This window comes from Oryzias latipes, chromosome 6, assembly GCF_053564925.1.
Source record: "Oryzias latipes strain Hd-rR chromosome 6, Olatipes_Hd-rR_3.1".
NCBI classification, from domain to species: Eukaryota; Metazoa; Chordata; class Actinopteri; order Beloniformes; family Adrianichthyidae; genus Oryzias; species Oryzias latipes.
This window is the reverse complement of record NC_136242.1, coordinates 14,571,868-14,593,983: the sequence shown is the minus strand read 5'-3', so window position 1 is coordinate 14,593,983 and position 22,116 is coordinate 14,571,868. Positions and strand designations below refer to the sequence as shown.

The window sequence follows — 22,116 nt, the reverse complement described above, 5'->3', positions numbered from 1 at the left end:
CTTTTTGTTTTGTTTTTCACTTTTCATCCCAGAACTATTTGGTTATAATCTTAAAACGTTTTATTCACACAGGCTTTCCTAATAGCATAACATCTAAGGCTCACAAGAAGCAAAAGCAAAGGCAGAGACAAAACATCACTAACAAGACTTTATCTGTGATGCTGTATTTTTATTGTCTGATTAAGTGGATTTAAAAAAATCTAAATATTAAAAGTAAAGCTATGACATACTTAGAAGAGGTTGTGAAAGGACTTTAAAAGCAGAACACCAAAGCAAGGCACAAAATAAAAATCAATTTTAGGTCATCTGGAAGCAATTATTACTGAGCTCTAATCAGATTTCTTAAAGCCTAATTCATAATTCAAAAAGGGAGGAGAAAATAGAGTCCAAGTCAATTTCAATTCAGATCCATTTCATTGATATACCCAATATTACAACAAGAGTTACCTCAATGGGCTTCAAGGTGTGTTCAAAGTCACACCTGGTTTTGTTAATTTTCTGGTTCATTTGTCTTTTAATGTCGCGGGTAAAAAGTGACCCATTACCAAGTTGGTTGTAGAACAAAAACCTTAATCTATCCTTTTCAAACTTGAATGTTTATTTCCTGCTACTTTGTGTTTGTTTGTGTTTGCGTGTGGGCTGTACACCTCGAGGATACTAGGATTGTCTCATGGGTCATTTTTAACCTGTAGATCAGAAAACAAATAAAATCACAAGAAAAAAGTTTCAAAAGGCCACACACAAACTTTCTCTATTACACACTCACAACTACACACATTCCTTCAAACACCTACACACCTGCACATACCTACACGCACACACTTCCTAAAGAAATATAATAGAATAAACTGTTGACTAATAATTTGAGCTTGTTGGCAGTTTTTTCATTTCAGTATAATGAATTAATATAATTTATATTAAATGTAATAATTTATATCACATTCACATAATGCCAAATATAAACCTTTACTGTGTAAAAAAGAACCGACAGTCGGCGTGTTTAAAAAAGTGTGATAGTGTTCACTGGTGATTGTCTTTTTATATTGTGCAACAAAAAGTATGTTACAAAAAAATGAAATTGAGACAGATTTTTTGCACATCACATATTTGAGTTGAAGTTCAGTGAAGCTGCTTTATTTTGGGGCTGTGGTACAGTGGGTAATTTTTTGGCCTTAACACAAAGAGGAGTAAACAGAATGTTAAGATGGCATAAAGGTTAAGTGGCTCTGATTAGGAGAAATATGTAGATGTTCACTGCAATGGTCTCTTCTGTCCACATGATGGAGATATAAGCCATTTTAAAGCTTAGTCCAAAGTGCACAACTTTAAAAAAAAAAAAAAAGCAAAAAAAAACTACTACTAACTACTAGCACCTCAGCACATGCACACATCTAGCTGTGCCAGTTCTCCTGACCTTTCCTATTTATACACCTCAATGGGACGTATTTGGCGCCACACTGAGACTTTTTGCCGATACTTGCTGTTTGATAGACTTTTTCTGCCTTAAAAAAGCTGTTGGAGCTCCTAAGTGATGCAATAAATCGAAGGCTTGCAACAGATAGAAAATTATGGCTGCCAGTTGGCAACACAATAAAGGTATTGCATCATCTGTCTCTTGCCAACACCGGGAATATAAACACACACTCCAGCATTCTTGCACACAGTGTACATATGCATGTGCGCTGTGGCCGCACAGACGCGGTCACAAACACACCCACATGTACCGCCTGCTGAGCGCTGTGACAGCCAGAGGACAGAGTGGACACAGTGTTCTGTAAACTGCTGGCCAGTGATCTTTGAAGACCTCCTATTACAGTTATCTGATTAGTTTCAGTTGGAGCTCAGCAATGTTACCCTCATCTGCTGATTCCCCCTTCGTGCATGGCTTAGTAAGTAAAGAAAAAAACAAATACAAACATAGAAACGTATCATCGTATTTTTCATTTTTATTGCTGCAACGCAAACACACGAGTGCCGGTTTGTTTGAGGAGGTGGAGCTCTGTGCACAGCGCCGTCCGGATGGTGGCATCACTCCTACTCGTAACTATACTTAGAAAGAAAGTGCAAGGTCAGAGAACATTAGTGAACCGCGAGCTGCTTGTTCTGATAGGCCGAACGGACATGAGTCCTTGAGGATATTTGGCCTTCAGGGCAGCTGCCAAAGCAAAGCAAGCTGTGCTGGACAGGAGGCACGGCGGCATGCAAGCAAACACACTCCTAAAAATGTGCACGCCAACATTTTGCGAATGCCTTGCTACTTCCGTGTGCACCTCTTTTGAATATACCCATTTGTGATATGATTAATGATGTGTGACTCTGTATTTCATAATTCTTTTTAAGTAAGTCAGTCAACAAATACACTACACTTTCTTCTTGTTTTGTTTTTTTGCTTTAAGTCCCACTCCCATCATCCGTTCTTTGATTTTTTTATGATTATACCGTTTATAGCAAAAAACCTGCAGAGTGGCAGGAGTTCATTAGAAATTCGCCTTTGAATTGTGGGGGGGAACTGTCAGGTGGGGAGGGGCTGGTGAGCGTGAAGGACCCAAAATGCAGAGACGGAAGGCACACAGTTCCAGGGCAAGGGCTTTATTCTTAACCAAAGGCGGTGCAGAGCAGGGTAACAGAACCAAAACTAACTGTGGGCTTACTGTGGGAAGACGGCCATGGAAGAGACGTTAATGGACCAGCCCCAAGAGGAAGACTTAAATACAAACAGCACTGACAAGACACAGGAGAACAAGATCAGGAGAGATTGGGACTAAGGAAGTAAAACTTAAAAGCATGACCAAACAGGAAACCTTTCAAAATAAAACAGGAAACAGAACTCAAACATGACAGAACAAGGTAGAAAGGAAAAACCAATACAAAGAGACCCAAACCATGACAGGAACTGTTGGCGGAGAGTAAGCCTGCCCCCACTTCCCATTGGTTTACAATCTCTCCTTCTAGCTTACAGCCTCTCACAACCACAACCTAACATCTGTTCAACAAAAGTGGCGGTAATATTGGAGCTGTCGAGCCGTAGAGTTTTTAGCCAGCTCACACAAGGAAAACAAAGATGAAATGCAATCTTCAGTTTAATTTTCCTTGTGTCTTCCATCGTCACAAAAATACTACAAGAACAAACAAAAAACAACATAATTTTCATCAGATTGGGTCTTAACCCAAATAGGGCCTAATATTCCAGATTCATTCTTTTTTATTTACATCAGATGCTCTAACACACCCCAGCAGGAAGATGTCACTATTTAGTTATTCTTTGCAGACTCTAAACACAAGTAATATTGTCCATTTGTACATAACATTTTATAAAGTGTATTTAAAGGATTCTGAAGGAAGGAACAATGTGAGTGTTGTTGGAGCAATTACCTAAATAGAAAGTCTTATTTTTCTTATTTTCAAATACATGGAAGAATAAATATGATGACAGTAACTCTCAAAAACTGTTTAGTTTCCTCTTCTTTTTTACCTTGAAGTGGTATATACCACACAAAATGAACACCAACAACAGTTTCTTCAGGCCCTCTCACCCTCCGCGGGTGGTTTCTCCTCCAAGCTCGGGTTCTCTACCAGAGGCCTGGGAGCTTGAGGGTCCTGCAGTATCTTAGCTGTTCCTAGCACTGCGCTTTTCTGGACTGAGAGGTCTGAGGTCTTTCCAGGTATCTGTTGTAGCCACTCCTCCAGCTTGGGGGTTACTGCCCCGAGTGCTCCAATTACCACAGGCACCACTGTCACCTTCACTTTCCAGGCTTTCTCCAGTTCTTCTCTGAGTCCCTGGTATTTCTCCACTACAATGTCTGGTTGGTTCTCCATTACCATCCTATCAGTCTGGATCTGGACGTCCCACACCATCTTTGCCCTCTCATTCTCTACCACCTTCGGAGGTGTTTCCCATTTTGACCTTGGGGTTTCCAGTTCCTATTCTGCACACATGTTCCTGTATATTATTCCAGCCACTTGATTGTGGCGCTCCATGTATGCTTTCCCTGCCAGCATCTTACACCCTGCAGTTATGTGCTGGATTGTTTCAGGCGCCTCTTTGCACAGCCTACACTTAACACCAATGGTATTTTCGTCAAGGTAAAAAAGGAAATTAAGTTGTTAGTTTTTGAGAGTAAATATCTTTAAGAAAAATATCATCAAATCAATTTATTAGGAAAATTATGTACAAACTGCAGAACTTTTATATAAAACATAAAGCTGTTGGTGTGAATACTTGTAAAAAAAATCACCTCACCTACAACAAGATCAATCTAGTCCAGTTGCAGTTTCCTTCTGACACCACATAAATGTGTTTCATCTTGTCTTTGTCTTGCTTGATGGGATTATAGCTTCCCAGTAAGGCAGCTGCTTGCAGTGAATGAATCAGCAGCCTCCCTAACATCTGGATGACCTCTTTTATGGAAATATTATGAATAATCTCTTCAAACCTCTCCTCCAAAATCATATGTGTCTTTGACTTTTAAAGTTTTCCCAGCTGTCAGTGTTACTGAATGGAATAGACTGGGATTCTTTGGAATTTTCACTGCTGAATTTGAGGTTGGATTGACATAGAGCTGGGTGATGTGGCCAAAAAATAAAATCTCTGATTTGTTTCATTCCAATTGCATTTTGTTGTTGGCCACACATATTTAAAATTAAAATTAAAGTTTAGAGTCGCAGTATCTGTCACACATCTAGGTGTGTGAAATATGTTCCCCGCATTTGATCCATCCCCTGGAGCAGCGGTGAGCTGCAAACAGAAACCATTTGGTGGTTTAACCGTAACCAGCAATCCTAACCTTAACCCTTCCTCTCAGTCTGTGTGGCCAAGGAAAAAGTTCAGTACTGACATATGATGGCATGATGGCATCATAGCATCGACAGCGCCATCTCAGTCCAACAGATTTATATTCCAGTTCCTTCTGGATCTTGTTCAAAATCATCACATGTTCCGCTGCTTCAGCAGCTGAAACTAAAGCTACACGGAAGCAACTAGCAGAACTTACGGCGGCTGGGGGGGGGCACTTCTTATTTTTACATCTGCGCTTTGCAAGAGACCGGCGGACTGACTTTACTCCAAAAAACGGAGAGAGCAGAGAGCTGGGAAACTAAAATGTCGATTTTCCCAAAAATAAATCGTCTAAAAGAAAACAAATCAAATGATTCTATTAAATCGATTATTCACCCAACCCTAGATTGACGTCTTTAATAATTTTCTTGAAATGCATTTTTTTCTTTTCATTTTCTCAGGATAGCTGCGGTCAATATTGTATCATAGCTTGGCAAGATGTGTATTTGCCTACAAAACTATTTTTTGCCTTTGTTTTGAGGGTTAATTTGTAATTAGCAGAATTTCCGACTGCAATACTTATATGGCTTTATCTTTTGTGGTATCGGCATTACATATATGACACAGAAAGTCATCGAAAACTGTTTCTGATACTTTTGTTGTTAGTGTTTTAAAGTATTTAACTTTCCTTATGTCAGTTCATGTGTTTTTGTAGACTTATATGGTGTGCAAAGAACTTTTACCTACACCTGTGTTAATCTTAGTTAAAAATAAGTCATTTATCAGTGCTTTATCTGTGCTTGTGTCCAAATTTCTTCAAACGATATAGTGCGTTCGCTCTTTTATTGGGGTGTCCAACCTTACAATTTTGAAAATCCAGCATCCCAGAAATTTCCCAGAAATCTTTTGCGAAAAACCTCTGCATCGATGGTCACTAAACTGATGAACACAGACCACAGTGTGCTGCATTTAAACAACTTTTCATGGGAAAAAATGTATTTTAATTTATTTTTATAAACATCACAGTTTTAAAAGGTTTTAATAAAATGTTCACATTTATTATGATTTTTATGTCAGGAAACCATGTTTGTCATTAAAAAAACTATGGTGTCTGGATTGCTTTTAAAATCCAAGGCACTATAGTCTCGCTCTATATATATATATTTTTAGAAGTTAAAGAGTAGGGAGGGAATTCGACACAACCTATTTGTCTGCTTGCATCTTTTCTTTCTGAATCTGCATTTGCTTAAGCATCATGGCTATCATTTCTGGGTTTATTCTGAAGGTAATGAACCTCAAATTCACTTCACATATTTCAAGAGGAAACTGAAAGTACCTACCAATCAAAATATAAAAACGTTAAATGCATGGAAGAGAGACATACAGCCAATTTAAATTTACAAAAACATTTCCAGTAATTTTAGTCTTAGCTTCTGTTTAAAGACCCACTCCAATAAAAATAGTGTTTTGGGTTTTTTTATGTTTTTTTTGTGGCCTTTCTCTAATGACATATATGAAGAAAATGAAAAAAGAAAGCTTAAAATTGCATTTCTGAGTATTTCTTTATTCAAATTGTTGTGAATCAGGAGCAGATGAAAAAAATGACGACTGAAAAAGTTTGCAGGTATGACATAGAATCAACTACGGCAAGCCACAAGCTCTCTGCTCCTCTCCATTCTGATGCATCCACTGGCAGACGCCGAAATCCTCGTAGGTCTTCGTTGCACCCGTACTGTTAGGTTGGTGGTGTGAAGGTCTGTCAGCTAGTGAGAGAGAATGGAAACTACGGGATGATGGGAAATTGAGTCAGACTCACTGTGCACCAACGTCCCCCCCCACAACTCAGAGGTGAATTTGTAATGAACTACTGCCGCCCTGCAGAAACTATGCTCTAAAAAACAAAGTTTCTTTTACTTTGCCTAAAAATGGCATAATCATAATTAAAAGACTACTGGTGACACTTTGAAAATAGATCAATTATGATTGGAGTGAGACTTAAAAATGCAAATTTGCTGAGCATTTTCTCTCTGTGTTAAATTCTTTTTTTACAGTAAAGAAACAAAATCAAATGTATAAAAGCGTTACATTTAAAACTCTAAAAAGAGATGTTAATTTCACATTAGTCTAATATTCAAGACCAACATGTCAGCTTCAAGTATTTTGCTTAATTTGCTTAACTTTATTAGAGGAAGAAGGGTGCCAGGCGTGATTGACAGGCCATTGTTTTGGGGACTTGTAGTTCAGCGTTTTTGCAGCAGGGATCAAGGTATTAAGTTTCATACTGGGGGCAGACAGGGAGCAGGCAGCTCAGGCAACTGAAATCAATAAGAAGGCCACCCACATGGCTGTGGGTCCTAACGGGCAGTATATGGTGACTAAATATTATGGGTGCGCAGTTGGCGCTCCAATGATTTCCATGAGAAAGAATTAATTTATTTGTAGAGGCTGGGGAAGAGAAGAGTGGGGAAGGAGGCAGAACTTGGAGACAAGGTCCTGTTTGCTGCTCATGTGCCGAGGAATTACTGTTATTTACAAGAGCTCAAAACTCATTGATTGACCATCTTGGCTCCTAGAAAGCACTTCAGTCACTAAGCTACCGACCCTGTCTCAGTATGTGCTGTCATCACTTCTGTTATCAGCCTCCATCTCTCCCCGTAAGTGGCTGGGTGGTCTTAGTAGAGCTAGGCGTCTCTCCTTTTCTTCCTCATACACCTGTCATTACCCTCTCATATCGGGTCGTACCCCTTAGTGATTGATTATAATGGCCTTAAATTAGTCTTAACGCACGCCTCCGCCTTATCTGCGCTTGCAGAAATGATATGTTATCTGCTTCCCCATCCTCTGTTCCTGTATGTGTTTGGCTGTTTCATCTGTGTACCGGCGGATTAACGTAACGCTTTACTTTGTGTTTGCATTGTGCTCCACAGGAGATTGTGCTGGTGTTGTTTTTTGGCACGGAGTATGTGGTCCGGCTGTGGTCGGCGGGCTGTCGCAGCAAATATGCAGGCATCAAAGGACGCCTCCGCTTTATCAGGAAGCCCATATCAATAATAGGTGCACCTGGCATTTTCCTTTGCTGTGATTCATTCAAGCAGATGTTTTACTGTCACGTTTTCTCGTAGATAAACACATAATTAATTTCCGTTACATTTTGTGTCTTTTTTTCCCCCCAACAGATTTAATAGTGGTCATCGCTTCCATCATTGTCCTTGGTGTCGGCTCAAACGGCCAAGTGTTTGCCACATCAGCCATCAGGTGGAGTAAGGGTTTACATGAGCTTTGGATGTCTTTTTTTCCCCTTCAGATCAGAGGATAATAACAGACATGGTGGGGTTTTTGGTTTCCTGCAGGGGCATCCGTTTCCTGCAGATCCTGCGCATGCTGCATGTGGATCGACAGGGCGGGACGTGGAGGCTTTTGGGGTCTGTTGTCTTCATTCATCGACAGGTGGGGTGAAAACATTCAGACCAAACTTTTGCTTTCATCCTCACCGTGTTTAGTCGTGACAAATCCCATGTGCACACATGACTAAAAATGCACAAAAAACTTGTCTTTATGAGGAAAAGATTTAAAGAAACCATTCCCCCTTTTTTTTCCTATTTTTTTGTTTTTTCCCTCAGAATAGTTCTCAATGAAGCCAAATAATGTTCTCCTCCTAATCCCTCCAACACACTGTGTCCGTCTGCTGCTTCAACCCTGATTTTAATGTCTCTGTTGAACAAAAGAAGCTGAACTTGGTGTTGAGAAGTGCTGAAGGTCACAAATTGAGACTGATCTGGGTGCAATTTCTTTAATATCTACTATTAATATCTTTAATATCTTAATCCTTCAATAATACAATAAACTCTTTAAGAAGTAGATTTATTTATATTGTCCAAAAATGGTTAGAAATGATCTTCTTAGAGGAGAATGTAGTATCAGCTTTCTAAGAAGAATTCTATAAAGAAAAATCTGATTTTGAACATGGATAGTTAATCTTTTGCGTGTGATAAAGAAAACGACATCTTTTAGTGAATTATGTTTTGGTATATTCCTGTACTGAACAAGCAAAGGGAGCCATTACCAATTGGGGTCTGACAGGACTGCAACATCTATCGTCACAGTAGTTAAGTTAGAATCTGCAGAAATGAGAGAAGCAGACAATCAGATTGTTGGAACATTTATTCTAAGACATAAGAGGTGACTATATCAGTTAGATGAGCATTAGATGAGCACAGAACCTCATTTATGTGCATTTATGTTTTAGGAGCTCATCACCACTCTGTACATTGGCTTTCTGGGCCTGATCTTCTCATCTTACTTTGTCTACCTGGCTGAGAAGGATGCTGTCGATGAGGAGGGCAAGACAGGCTTTTCCAGCTACGCTGATGCCCTGTGGTGGGGTGTGGTAAGACCTAAACAAGTGTTCCCCTCATAGCTGTTTTTAACCTTAGTTTCCAAAAATATCACTGTTATTTTTTAATTGTATAAATTGTTACCAAATGCACAATTAAAGTCCCACTTCAATCATCTTTTGATCTGTTTTCAAAGCGTTCCAGTGGTCTTTAAATTATGATTATGCTGCTTTTAGCTAAAATCTAGGACATTAGTTATGTCCGAATTCCCACCCTAACCCCTAAATAGTGCACTATTTAGTGCGTTTGCCCTTTTGTAGTGCTGTCAAAATTTACAATTCCAAAATCAAGTGCCCTAGAAATTTCCCAGAAGTCTCTGCAAAAAACTAGTGTGCATCAATGCTCACTAGATCGGCGAATGTAGACCACAATGCATAGCGTCAAAATAATTTTTGCCAAAAAGTGTATTTAAATGTATTTTTAAAATAAATCATCAATGTTTTTATCTTCAGAAGACAGTGGACTCATAAATAATCGTCGCAAAACGCTCATATTAATTCTATTTTAACTTTGGGAAAGCTATGACATCATATCCGGCATTAAAAAAAAAAGTAGTGAGCATGGTGTCCGAATTGCTGAATTCAAATCCAGAGCTCTACATAGTGCTGCACTATATAGTTTTTTTGTATTTAGGGGTTAGGGTGGGAATTCGGACACAACCAAAGTTTCTGCAGGTTGACAGTGGTTCATCGGAAATTCACCTCTGAGTTGTGGGCGGGACTGTTGGAACAGAGCAAGGCTGCCCACTTCCTGTCATCCATCATCCCAACCTAAGATTAGCGGTGCAACAAAAATGGCGATCAATGCTGGAGCTGTCTAGCCGTACAGTTTTGAGCCAGATTCCAGCTCAGACGAGGGAAACAAAGACGGACGTGGATCTATTTGTCTGCATGTGGATGGATCGGAATGGAGCGCCGCAGTGAGCTTGTGGCCTGCCGTTGCATCTCTGTATCCTGGTTCAGAACGATTTGAGTAGAAATGCTCAGAATTGCAATTTTGAGCTCAATTTTCTTTATGGATGTGCTTTATCATTAGAAAAAAATCCACAACAACATGTTAAAACATAAAAAACTATTTTCATTGGAGTAAAGCTAATAAATAATCACAAATTCTCTGTGTGAATCTCTTAACTGGGGAAACAAAATGGCTGGCCACCCTGGTTACACTTACTTTTTTGATCACTGTGTTATTTCCTTTTTCACATACAATGTTTGATGATAGCACACATGGGAGTGGGTCTGTGTGTTTTTTATTTTTTTTTTCTGCGCTCAGACTTGTTTTTCCTCTCCGTGCGGGGCTCAGATTTCCAGAGCAGTTAATTAAACATTTGAATTGAATGCGCTGAATAATGAGGAACCTATGGCAGCCTTGTGCAAGGGATCAGCTCTTCACAAAGAGACGGTAACAAACCATTCACCTCTGGGATCTTTGGCTCAAAGAACTTTTAGAGCACCAATATAAAGTGTCAGTTCCCTTAATTAAAACTGTAATTGTGGGATTACTACCTTTATGTAACCCGGGTTAGAAGGGTCACCTCGCCCCTCCCTGCTCCACACAAGCAGTGATTTCTGTTTTTTTTTTATTCTTTCAGCAACACAGAGAGAAAAAAATCCCACTTTGTTTTGTTTTTCACCTCAAGAGTGTGTGTTTTTTTTAATGGATTATGAGGGTTTGTGAGCCATTCTTGAGATCTGACTGTGCTGATTGGAGCGTGCTAAGCTCCATCAGAGTGTTTTTCCAGTCTTGGCATGGCCGCCTCGCTCGGATGTGCAGGTGCACAGCACAGCTGGAGGACAGGCCAATGCCATGATTCATATCCCCTCCTCTCATTTATTTCCTCCAAGCCCCATCTGCACATTTGCTTTTTTTTTTACAACTGTTTCAAAAAGCTACCTTGTGCCATTGGATTTTTTGGATGAATTTTTATAATGGATGCACTATAAAACATACAAATAGAAGTTATTTTTTTAACGTTTCATCTCATATTATAGATTTTATTAATCCACAATTCCACTCTTAGGTTATTGGTCAGGTTTGGGATTTAAGGGGATTAAATCCTCCGCAACTCCAAACACCCCCAGCAAATACCCACCTTCTTTTTTCCTCCTTCTTTTACCCGCAGAGTTCTTTTAAGTGTCTCACCTTACATCAGCCGCTTTGTGTCAGCGCACAGCGGTGGCTCTTTCTGACCCCCCCAACACAGCCCCATAGACACCCACAGAAAGCCAAGTGTGCTCTGAATGTGTCATGAATGCGGCTCAGCTTTCAGAGTGGGTGTACATGCAAATGCAAGAGGTATTTGTTTTCCCTCCTCAGCCCTGAAAATTCCTTTACTCATTGAGGATTAGTGGCTGGGAATGTTATGCCCCTTTGAGAAGTAAGAAATGTCCCAGTCCTCACTGACAGTTGTGGAACAGATTTAAGAATGTTTTTGTTTTAATCTTAAAGACCTTCTAAGATGAAAATTGTGTTTTCAACATGTTCTTGTGGCATTTTTGTGATGATGGAGGACATATATAAAGAAAATTAAGCACAAAAATGCATTTCTGAGTGTTTCTTTATTGAAATTGTTGTGAATCAGGAGCAGATGAAACAAATGCCGTTGGAAAAAAATCCTATTTATAACTTTGAAGATGCATTGGGCGGACCACAAGCTCCCTGCTCCACTCCATTCTGATGAATAGATCCATGTGCGTCTTTTTTTTCCTCATCTGAGCAGACATCTGGATCAAAAGTGGATAGCCCCACTATTGCTCGCCATTTTAGCCTTGGGTTGTAAGGGGCTGTAAGCCAGCAGGAGAGAATGTAAATGACTTGATGATAGAAACACCAACGATCCCGTCCATAACTCTAATTGAAATTCTTAATGAACTCCTGCCACTCTGCAGAATTTGTGTCCTTTTTTAAAACTTTGGCTAAAAATGGCATAATCAGACTTAAAAGACCACTAGGAACGCTTTAAAAATAGATCAGAAGATGATCAGAGTAACACCCCATTAAAAAAACGTGTTCAAAATTTAGTGGGATACGTTTTTTCCTGCATATTTTTTTAGCCAAGATTAGTTTTTGGGTCGTTATTTTGTCATGTTTGAAAAACGATTACTATTATTGTATATATATATATATATATATATATTAATATTATTATAATATTATACTTTTTAATGTTTGTCTTCAGGAAAATCTCCCAATAATAATTTTATTGGAAAAGATAGTCAAACAGTTGTTTCTTCTGCAGGTGACCGTCACCACGATCGGATACGGAGACAAAATTCCTCAAACGTGGATCGGGAAGGCTATCGCTTCCTGCTTCAGTGTCTTCGCTATCTCCTTCTTTGCTTTACCTGCTGTAAATAGACTTTTGTTGTGACGTTATGCCATGACACATTCTGCCATTACAAGTAGTTTGGCTTTCTGTTTTACAAATAATCCATATTTGTTACAATATTGGACCATTCCACATTTACAACTCATTTGAATTAGGATTTCTTTACAGCAGAAGTGCTAACGTGGAGATCTTCTGTGTTTAGGGCATCCTGGGCTCAGGTTTTGCCTTAAAAGTCCAGCAGAAGCAGAGGCAGAAACACTTCAACAGACAGATCCCTGCAGCAGCTTGCCTCATCCAGGTAGACTTTACATTTCATCATAAAGATATGTTCCATTTCAGCCTCTGCACTGAAACAAAATGACTGTCTTGTTTGGCTACAATTACTTCTGTCTGCTTCAAAAACATCTATCTATATTCATGTAACATTAGGATTTATCTGTCATCATTTCAGTGACACTTTTCTGTGATAAATGTATGGATTATTGAATAAGGACCAAAAATGTACTTTGTGGGGAAAAACACATATTGACCCAATTGAAGGATGTTGCAGAGGTTTGAAACAACAATGTCAATGGAGTTTTTAAATAAAAGCTCACATAAAACAGAGTTTTTACAAAAATATGTGCACCAACAATGCATGTGTTCATACAGCAGTTAGTTTTTGAACTAGACAGGGGGTCTGCAGCCTGAGGCACTTGTGGCTCTTTCATCCATCCATCATGGCGCTCTGGCTTGAAGAAATATGCTAAGGATTAGTAAAAATAATTTGTATTTTGGTTGCAAAATACAAATCATGGTTGTATTTTGTATTGGGGTTTGTAGTTTTGTTTAATTTGTTTTAGTTAAATACATCTGGTCATTAATGTTTAGATTTATGACTTGACAGAGAATTACCCAAAATGCTAGCTAAAGGTTTAAATGTCAGAGTGGTGCTTCACAACAGTGTGTCGTTGCTTTACAGAGGCAAAGTTTTCAAAGTATAAAAATGCATTTAGAAGTAAATGTATAGATTTTGTTTTCAATTGGATTCTACAAAAATGTCATGTTTCTACTAGACAGTAAAAGGAGAACAACAATGACGATGGAAAATGTCAAGTTTGTCTTGGTTTTCATGCATTTTTAATTAAAAAAAATCTGCTGCAGCAGGAAGATCTTATTTAACACCCTTATTAACACACTTTTAAGACAAAAGTCAAAGAAGTTCAAATTGCTATGATTAGAAAAAACATATCACTTTATCTCTGTGTTTATTGATAACTATATTTCAACGGCTAAGTTTTATAAATAAATGGCTAAATGACCACAAAAACATAAAACTGAACTGGGACTTTGTGGCTCTTGTAGTGTTTTAGTCTGGAAGAAACTGACCCAAATGGCTCCTGTAGCATTACAGGTTGCAGACCACTGAACTGAAACAATCATGCATCTTATTTCTTACGGTGTATGGCTTGCATTGCTGCCTCAAAAATCTGCACAGCAACAACAAGAGCTCCAGGCTTTGGATTTCTACAGTGAGGTATTGTTAGTTTTTAGATGGCAGAATCTCACCAGGGTTTCACTTTTTTTGAGTGTCAAGTTTTCAAAATAAGGGATGCTAAAAGTTTACAGAAAAATGTTAATTTAATACAAAGGTTTAAAATTGTGCAGATCTTTTAACTGACTTGGAAGTTGAGATTTTCACAAAACTCTGTGTATTGTAAAACACAAAAATAAGCACACACTTTTACGCTTTTGACTGATTCTAATGGACATGTTGTCTTTGCCTTTGCGTGTTCCCTCCTGTATTTGTTAAAGACCCTTTGGAGGTGTTATGCGGCAGAGAAACCAAACGGATGCGCTGCCACGTGGAAAATGTACGTCCTGACCCCTGAAGGTATCGCCGCAGCGGCGGCGGACAACGGCAGTCCGAGCATCAAGAAGCTGAACATGGCGGTAAATGTCTCTGAAAAGTTACTTTAAATTTGGGAATGTCCCAAAAATGTCCAAAAAAGACAATGAATGAACATCCAAACTGTAACTTCCTTCCTCATTTGCATACATGCTGCCCACGCCGTGTCAGTTAACCTTTTGCAACAATATTAGCTATATTGTGCAAAAGCCATAAAGAATAAAAAAAAGGGCAGGTTAAGTTCCCACAAGCACACAAGCAGAAAGACAAAATGCTCACAAAACACAAATAACCGCACACAACAGCCTCCTTTCCGAAAGGCCTGACTCCACCAGGATGACTCGGGGCCTTTGTGTCTGCGGGACAAAGACGCAGTCAGTTGAGATGATGTCACAACCGCCTTTCTCATGGGAGGAAAGCTTTGTCTAGTCGTACAACAACAAAAAAATCTTTGTGTTTCATTGAGCCCACACGTTTTTTGGAGAATGACGGCTGCTTCCGCTCTTTTCTGTTCCAGCATGTGACTTTCTCCTCTGCCTTTGCTCCCTCTGCCCCTTACTGTTTTGTTTTTTCTCCAAAAAAGCCTTTATTCTATAGCTTTGGTTGTAATTTTATACAATGGAGTGTGTCCATCCTCAGGCTCCTCCAAGCATAAGTATCAGTGCCAGCTGAGGTTTTAATGAAGACAACACACCTAGTTTTTACCATTACAAACTGGCATCATAGTGTTTTTTTTCACTCAGTCAAACCAAGCTCTGAATCATTCAAAAATGGAGTATATCAGCTAAATGTTGGCACTTTGTCAAATGCCAAAGTCTGAACCACTGAGCTCAAATAACTGAGTTCCCATCAAGGCCACGTCCATTATGTTTGTGTTGGTTGGGTAAACACTAGGTCACTTAAGTTCTCACAAACTCTCGTGGGACTTTTTTTGTGTTTTTTTTGTTTTCAAATCTTATTATTTTGAATTTTTTAGACCCCGACCCCAACAGCTTTGCCTAAAATGCACGAAGAGTGGGAGTTTAGATCTTTGTCAGGAATTGTACGTTAATTCTTCTATTCCTGGATTAATCATACACAGTAATTCTCCAGGACAATACCATAAATGTTTTGAAGGAAACATACAGTGTGCGTGTTTGGCTAGCCCCACTGGCTTGGTCCCCAAAAATACTTTAAAAAAAATGAGTGTTTATTTTAAAGCCTTAATCACATGCACCCATACGGAGGTTGACCCGTACGGTCGTAGAGAGGAGCGGCCACATTTTAAAGGGAGAGCAGGTGTGCCTTGCAGTTCCCTTGAGGCTCATGCGGCCATTTTAAGGGAAACCATAAAAATGGAACGTACCATTGTCGTGTATGGTCAGTGAACCTTTCTTTTTTCAAAAAGGTTGTGTCTGTTGCCTATTACAGAAAAAGGGGACCAAGAGGAGGCCAAAGTCCAGAGGATTTGCCTCCATGGGTGTCGCCTCAGAGAGAGCCGTGTCGATCCCCCAGATCACCTACGATCACATTGACGACTCGGAGGAAAAAAAGGATATGTCGTTTTTTCTCAAAGAGCAAACGGGGACAGTTGAAGGTAATTGTTAGATTTATGTCATCGCAAGGCTATAGAAAAACAGCTACACCCTACAGTTCAAGCCCTATTTTCATGTGTTTTTGCTGAATCTCCTAATACACTAATATTTTTTTAAATAAAGGTCTTTTTATATATTTTTTTCATCATAAGGCTAATAAGGAGCTTGCTATTTATGATTTTTATTAAAAAAATGCTGAACTTGACCCACTTCTTTTTCTTATCTTGATATTTGTTTTCATCTTGAAATGTATTGAATCATTAGAGCTTCATTTCTGTTATCATTTAGGCAAAACACAAATTCATTTGACAAAAAAAGGGATTTTAAGGCAACTCAGCTGTGTTAGCTTTTGTGATGATCTTGGAAATAAACTCTTTTAGTGTTAGTATTTGATTATTTGTGGGGTTTCAAATTTGTGTTGAAAGCTTTTCGCTCAAAGACAATATTTGGATGGGTCCAGTAGGCGGAGCTGGAACATTTTAGATACGAGAAGCATGTATTGATCATTTCTTAATCTTTGTCAATAATTGCAACTAATATTACTAGTATATGGTGTTTAAAACAGCAAAAATTGGGAGGCAATTGGAGGACAAAGTTTTGTTGCTGGGCGGGCAGCTGGCCCCCTTTGCCCCCCATAGCTCCACCTGTGGTTCAAACCTTGTAGGGTCAGAACAAAAGGTAAAAATGTCTGGAACAGCAGCACAGTAGCGAAAAATCTATCCAGCACCTCTGAAAGCATTTAAATTCATTGGCTGATGCTGCTAAGTAGAATAACCAAACTGTAGTGCAGATTCTTACACCTCATGGGAGGCGTTGTGCAACGTTTCCTCATTTGCACTCCTTCAACAGAGGCCCTGTCCTGATTCCCTTAGCGCCAAGATGGCTGCCAGGTGTCTCCAGCGTGCCACATGGAAGCCATTACAGGCGCAATGGTGAATAAAGGTCATGGTTGCGGGCTCTTTACAGCCTTTCTGCTATCCATTGCTGGACAGACACTCACATAGGGCTTGCATGGAAAATCTTTAAAACACCAGCTTGTCAAAGTTACAAGTGGGAAGGTCTTGTAATGTTAGTTGAGGTTGCATCAAACTGGTGTAATGGCGCTGATCTAAGATTTTTTTTTTAAAGTTCAATTCTCATGGGTTTTGTAGGTGCAAGAACAACAAATCAGTGTTTTTAGCTGCGGGCTCAAATGCAGAATGTTTGATTAATGGACCCTGAAAGCTGCAAGGCAATTTGGATTCCTGTTTTTAAGGTTAAACTGGCCAAATGAGCTGCCCCAGACCACAGGTTAATAAATGCAGTTTACGAGCTTTTCCTGCCAAAGCATTTAGCCATAAAGAAAACTGGGATAACATAAACATGACATAAAGGCAGATCATCTTAAAAACGAAAAGTTCCGTTTTCTGCTCAAGTGGATCTTGAATTTGTTTAAGTGAGGGTGCAGCTTGTCCACATGCAGGAAAAGCAATGAAAGGATGTCAAACCACAGGTAGTACTTCAGTTTTCCTAACGTTAATTTAAACGTTTCTATATGCAAAGACACATAAATAAAAGACTTTGAAGCACATTAACGCGTTCAGAAGGAGCCAAAGATTGCAGGCTGCTGTCACTAATTATAATGGCAGAGTTGAAACAGCGCGGGACTGTGTGATGTCTGTTTCAGATCCAGCCATAAAACAGACATCTGCAATGTCATCTGTCCTCTGCAAGGCTTGTCCTTATTTACTGTTCTAACCCTCCCTGTTTAAACTTGGCACATGTTCAGGGTTCCTGGATATTTTTACTTTGATTGACTGGGAGAGGCAGAAATGCTGCTCAATAAATTTATGTTGTTGTTTTTTTTTAATCCAAAACAACCTTTAAACTATTTTTTTGAAGAAAATTCTCCTTTTGCATATTCCATTGTTTCCATTTATTTTGTAACAGACATAGCAAAGGCTAACAAAAAGCATTAGGCTGCATTCACATCAGGGATGTGACGCCAGGTGAAAAACATGCACATTCTTGAACACGTGTTTAGCCCACTGTTCACATGGGACAAACAGGTAGGGGCTTCTTTTTCTTTTTCAACCATTTGCTAGCGCCTGGTCGCTAGCAAACATTTGGAAGAGGCCTGATGCAAAATGTTGAAGTGGTGCAAATCTCGTGAATCTTGCTCCAGGCTTTTTCTCCCACAGCTCTATTCCAAAATATGAAAGACTTTGTGTCATAGAATTCCAGCCGCACGAAACTGCAATTATCAATTTCTACTCCATGATCAATTTACAAATGGTTGGCACTTCTGGGAATTATAATGGACGCCATTCATGCGTGACTACCAAACCTGAGTCACTGATTGGTCAAAGTTTCATTGGAAGTGGTTGCTTGAACGCGCATTGCTATGAGCGTTGTGAATGTAGTTTCAGTTGCGTTAAAATTTCCATGTAATTAACTGACAGTTAACCTGAACCATTTTACTACCCTCCTGCTGTCAGACCTTCACCTTTTATCTGCCCTTTTTTTTTGGCAGGGATTGCCAGGATGTTCAGGAAATCAGGTGAGCTCTCTGCAGTTGTGTCACCACCCATCAAAAGAGAAGTTCCGTTATATCAGGAAAATCAATTGTTTTTGTTGCTTTAAGTTTCAAATTCAAACATTTCTAGAAGAGGAGAAAAAAAGTTTTCAGCTAGCAGTGTTTGGATACTGTTCTAACTGAACTTGCTGATTAGTTGCCACTTCTAATGCCTGAGTACTTCTTTTTCTTTGATTTAAAAGGTCTCTGTGTTAATCATTAGCCAGCCTGCCTGATTAATGTGCCCCAGACTGTAGTGTAATTAGATTCACTGGCTGGCAGAGCCTTTGTCCTCAACCGGACCAAACCAGAGCCAAGCAGAGGAACTCTCAAACACTGGTCCTGCGTTCAGTTGGCCTGTTCTCTTTACTGGGTGCCCTGCCAAAACCTGAAGTGTTGAACGGGGCTGGCCTGACTAGGAATGGGCAAGGGCTTTAGGGACAGAGAGAACATGGGCAGCAACACTAAAAGCCGATCAAAAGATAGAGATGGAAATGGAGGTGTAGAGCTGCCATTGTGAAGGTCCAGTGGTTAGAAATAAACTGTCCCTTGTGTATTTCAGTCCTTGTCCACTTTATCACTCCATTAATCAATCTGGCTCTTCCCACCTCCCTTATCTGTGAGAATCTACTGATGGAGCACAATTTCTGCCTTATATGCCCCTCTCCCTCAGATTAGTGTGTCAAACAAAAACTGACAGACTAGTTTACTTGGAGCCAGACAGGCTCCATGTAAACCCTTGTCCTGGTTTTGTAGCCTGTAAATAGGTTTACCTCTCCCTTTATGAGCTGGAGTACTGGCTAACGACCTCTTGCTTGTCTCTGGATCCTCACAAGTCCTCACAAGTCCCCACTTTCACTCCTTCTCTGTCAGCCGTTCCATTTTTCCAGTGCCACATTGGTCAAACAGACTGGATGCTAGGGGGGTCTGAATGGGGTTTGGCTTGCATTGGAATGGTCATTTATTTGTTGGGCACAGACTCGCCTCTCCATCCCTCATCACAATGAAAGCCCGGTGCTTCGGAGGGGAGACTTTTCAAACTGTGCTGACAGTCTAACAACAGGTCAAGACCCTCTGCACATGTTGTTCTTTGCTGTTGTTTTTTTGCAGAAAGCTACTGTCTGCTTCAACCCAACTTGTTTTCTTTATAAAGTAGTTTTTCAGCTAACTAGTTTGTTATTTGTTAAATATTTTTAGTTTCTCTGTGCTCTAGATTCTTATTCCCTAAAACCTCATTTCCACGGAGTGGTACGGCACGGTTAGGTATTTTGAGTGTTACCATTATAAAATGGACCCATTCAGCCAGACTGAAACCGTACTACTTTTTACAACCCAGGACAAGGTCATGGCGACAAAAGAAGGCGCCAAACCAGTGCCAACTTATTCCTCTTTGTCGCCAGCAATCTTCCCTCAAACAACATTAAATGACTTATTTAGGCGAAATACCAGAAGTCAAGCGGAAAAAAAAGCTGTTTGATGACCTCCATTGTATTGTTGATAGCTTCACTTTTGCTGTCGTCGCTCTACTGTGATGCAAAGCTAGGTCTAAATCCCGCACGCTCACCTGAATGACCTGGACCATTCTAAACTGGACCAAACCATACCATACTGCTCATCGAAAACAAGTCTTAATAGTACCCAGCACTGGTACCGGTCCATGGTACAGTTGGTTCCGAGCTACAGAGAGAAAGAACATGACCCACATTTTCTTCGATTTTATTTATAGGTTAATTCTGAAAGAAGTTTATCTTTGGAATACTTTTGGATTCCCCCCAAGTCAAGTTACTCGTTCACATATCAAAACTACATCCGCTACTTTCTTAAAGTGGCTGCGCCGGTCGCTGAATAGAGGCCCCCCAGGCTGGCAAACCTAACAAAAACAAACATATTTGGGAAGTTTCTTTTTGCACAGATATCAGCCATGCTATGTCCGAATTCCTCCCTACTCCATAACTACTACAAAAAAAACTATAGGCATGTAGTGCAGGACAAAAGTGCCCAGGATTGTAAAAGCAATTTGGACACATGTTCACAGCTTGTTTTAAACGGCAAATATGACATCACAGAAAGTTGCTTAAATTCGTATTGAATATTATAACTAGAAATGACCAGTTTTGGGTACAGTGGGTTCATTTCATTTATTTGTAGCGCCTTGAAAGTCAGACAAGGCCAAAGTTGAAAATAATGCACAGCGTCCGTCCGTTCGTCTGTCCTCTTAACCTGCTTTTTTTTTCTTTTCTTACATTGTTAGCATTTATGCTAACCTATATTATGAAGGTTAGCATTAAAAAAAAATTTCTCTTTCTTTTTTAACCGGAATTCTTCTCTTTACTGCCTCAGGCCCCCCCCATCACTCTTGGTCATCTTTTACTCTGAGCTGCCCCACTTCTCCAGGTAGATCTCTTTATTTTTATTCCTTTTTTTTCTACTTTTTCCTTGTCTGTCTTCTGTATCTCCACCTATATTTGTTACTGACACACAGCACACATTTTAATAGCATTATAGTAACAGCTCAAAAGAGAAAATAAAAAATAATTCATAAAATGTATTCTCCCAGAAGCTGCATGTCTACAACTTTCCAAACGAAGCAACTTTTGTTTGCCCATCCATCCGTTTCCTAAACTCACTTATCTCTGTTGGGGGTCACGTGGTTGTTGTAGCCTATCTCAACCACTGTTAGGCGAAGGCGGGGTAGACCAGGGATGGTTCGCCAGTACTTTTTGTTGACCTCAAATTTAAATAATGCTACTTTTACTGTGCAAATGTTGTCACAAGCCTGTAAAGTGGGTCCTAATGCTGGTTTGAGTTATTTTTGTTGTTTTTACAGAGAAGGGAAGCCATGAAAAGAGCACCTCCATAGACATCTCCCGGGCCAACAGCTTAACTGATGAGCTTGATGATATGAGTGAGGACATTCCCCTGCCCGTGGTAACGAACAAGAATCAGTAAGTCCAACAGAGATTTCTTTCTGCTCTTCCTCGAAACCTCGTCTTCCATCACCCTTAAATGACCTCCGTTCTCTGGGCTGTATTACCGTATTTTCTGCACTTAAAAGCGCACTTAAAAAGCCTTAATTTTTTTCAAAAAACAGCAGTATGCCTTATGAGCCAGAGCACTGTTTTCTGGTTGTGTTTACTGATGTCAAAGTACTTTTGAGAGGTCCATCATGCTCTGTCATAATGTGAAAATAGACCATGCATTGAAGGTGCACCTCATAATCCGGTGTGCCCTATAGTGTGGAAAATACGGTAGTTTGATTTCTCTAACAGTTATTGGCTTTTCTTAGACCAAAGAGCCCCTTGTAGCTGCGTTTTTCACAAAGCTGTTTTGTCAGGATGTCTTGAGAAGTAAAGAGACACTTCATGTGCAGAAGCATTGTTTTTCTACACAAATGTCAAAGCAGTGCATAGCAGAACATGTTATGGTACAGATGGCTTTTCCTTATTGAACTGTGTGGATTTCTAAATGTGTGTTGAAAACCTCTCTCCCTTCTTTCCACTGACCTAGTCATTCAGAGTTTCATCAAAGCTAACTGCAATATAACTCGTTTTTATTTTCCTTTCTGCACTTCCTGGTGTTGTTTCTTCTTCAGAAAACATGTTGA

General features: G+C 39.7%; 1 protein-coding gene across 7 annotated transcripts in view; it reads left to right on the top strand.

Annotated features, from left to right (window-relative positions):
* kcnq1.2 (potassium voltage-gated channel, KQT-like subfamily, member 1.2) overlaps positions 1-22,116 on the top strand; it is a 201,959-nt gene that overhangs the window by 27,858 nt on the left and 151,985 nt on the right. For 5 of the 7 annotated variants that reach the window (XM_011475895.4, XM_078949285.1, XM_078949289.1 and 2 more), the window contains 11 exons: positions 7,702-7,828; positions 7,951-8,029; positions 8,125-8,221; positions 9,021-9,161; positions 12,407-12,517; positions 12,699-12,794; positions 14,291-14,428; positions 15,795-15,960; positions 18,471-18,497; positions 20,853-20,906; positions 21,340-21,457. In XM_011475895.4, coding sequence (XP_011474197.1) covers positions 7,702-7,828; positions 7,951-8,029; positions 8,125-8,221; positions 9,021-9,161; positions 12,407-12,517; positions 12,699-12,794; positions 14,291-14,428; positions 15,795-15,960; positions 18,471-18,497; positions 20,853-20,906; positions 21,340-21,457 — 1,154 coding nt within the window. The remainder of the gene's footprint in view (positions 1-7,701; positions 7,829-7,950; positions 8,030-8,124; positions 8,222-9,020; positions 9,162-12,406; positions 12,518-12,698; positions 12,795-14,290; positions 14,429-15,794; positions 15,961-18,470; positions 18,498-20,852; positions 20,907-21,339; positions 21,458-22,116) is intronic. The other 2 variants (XM_078949288.1, XM_078949286.1) reach the window with 1 other exon arrangement.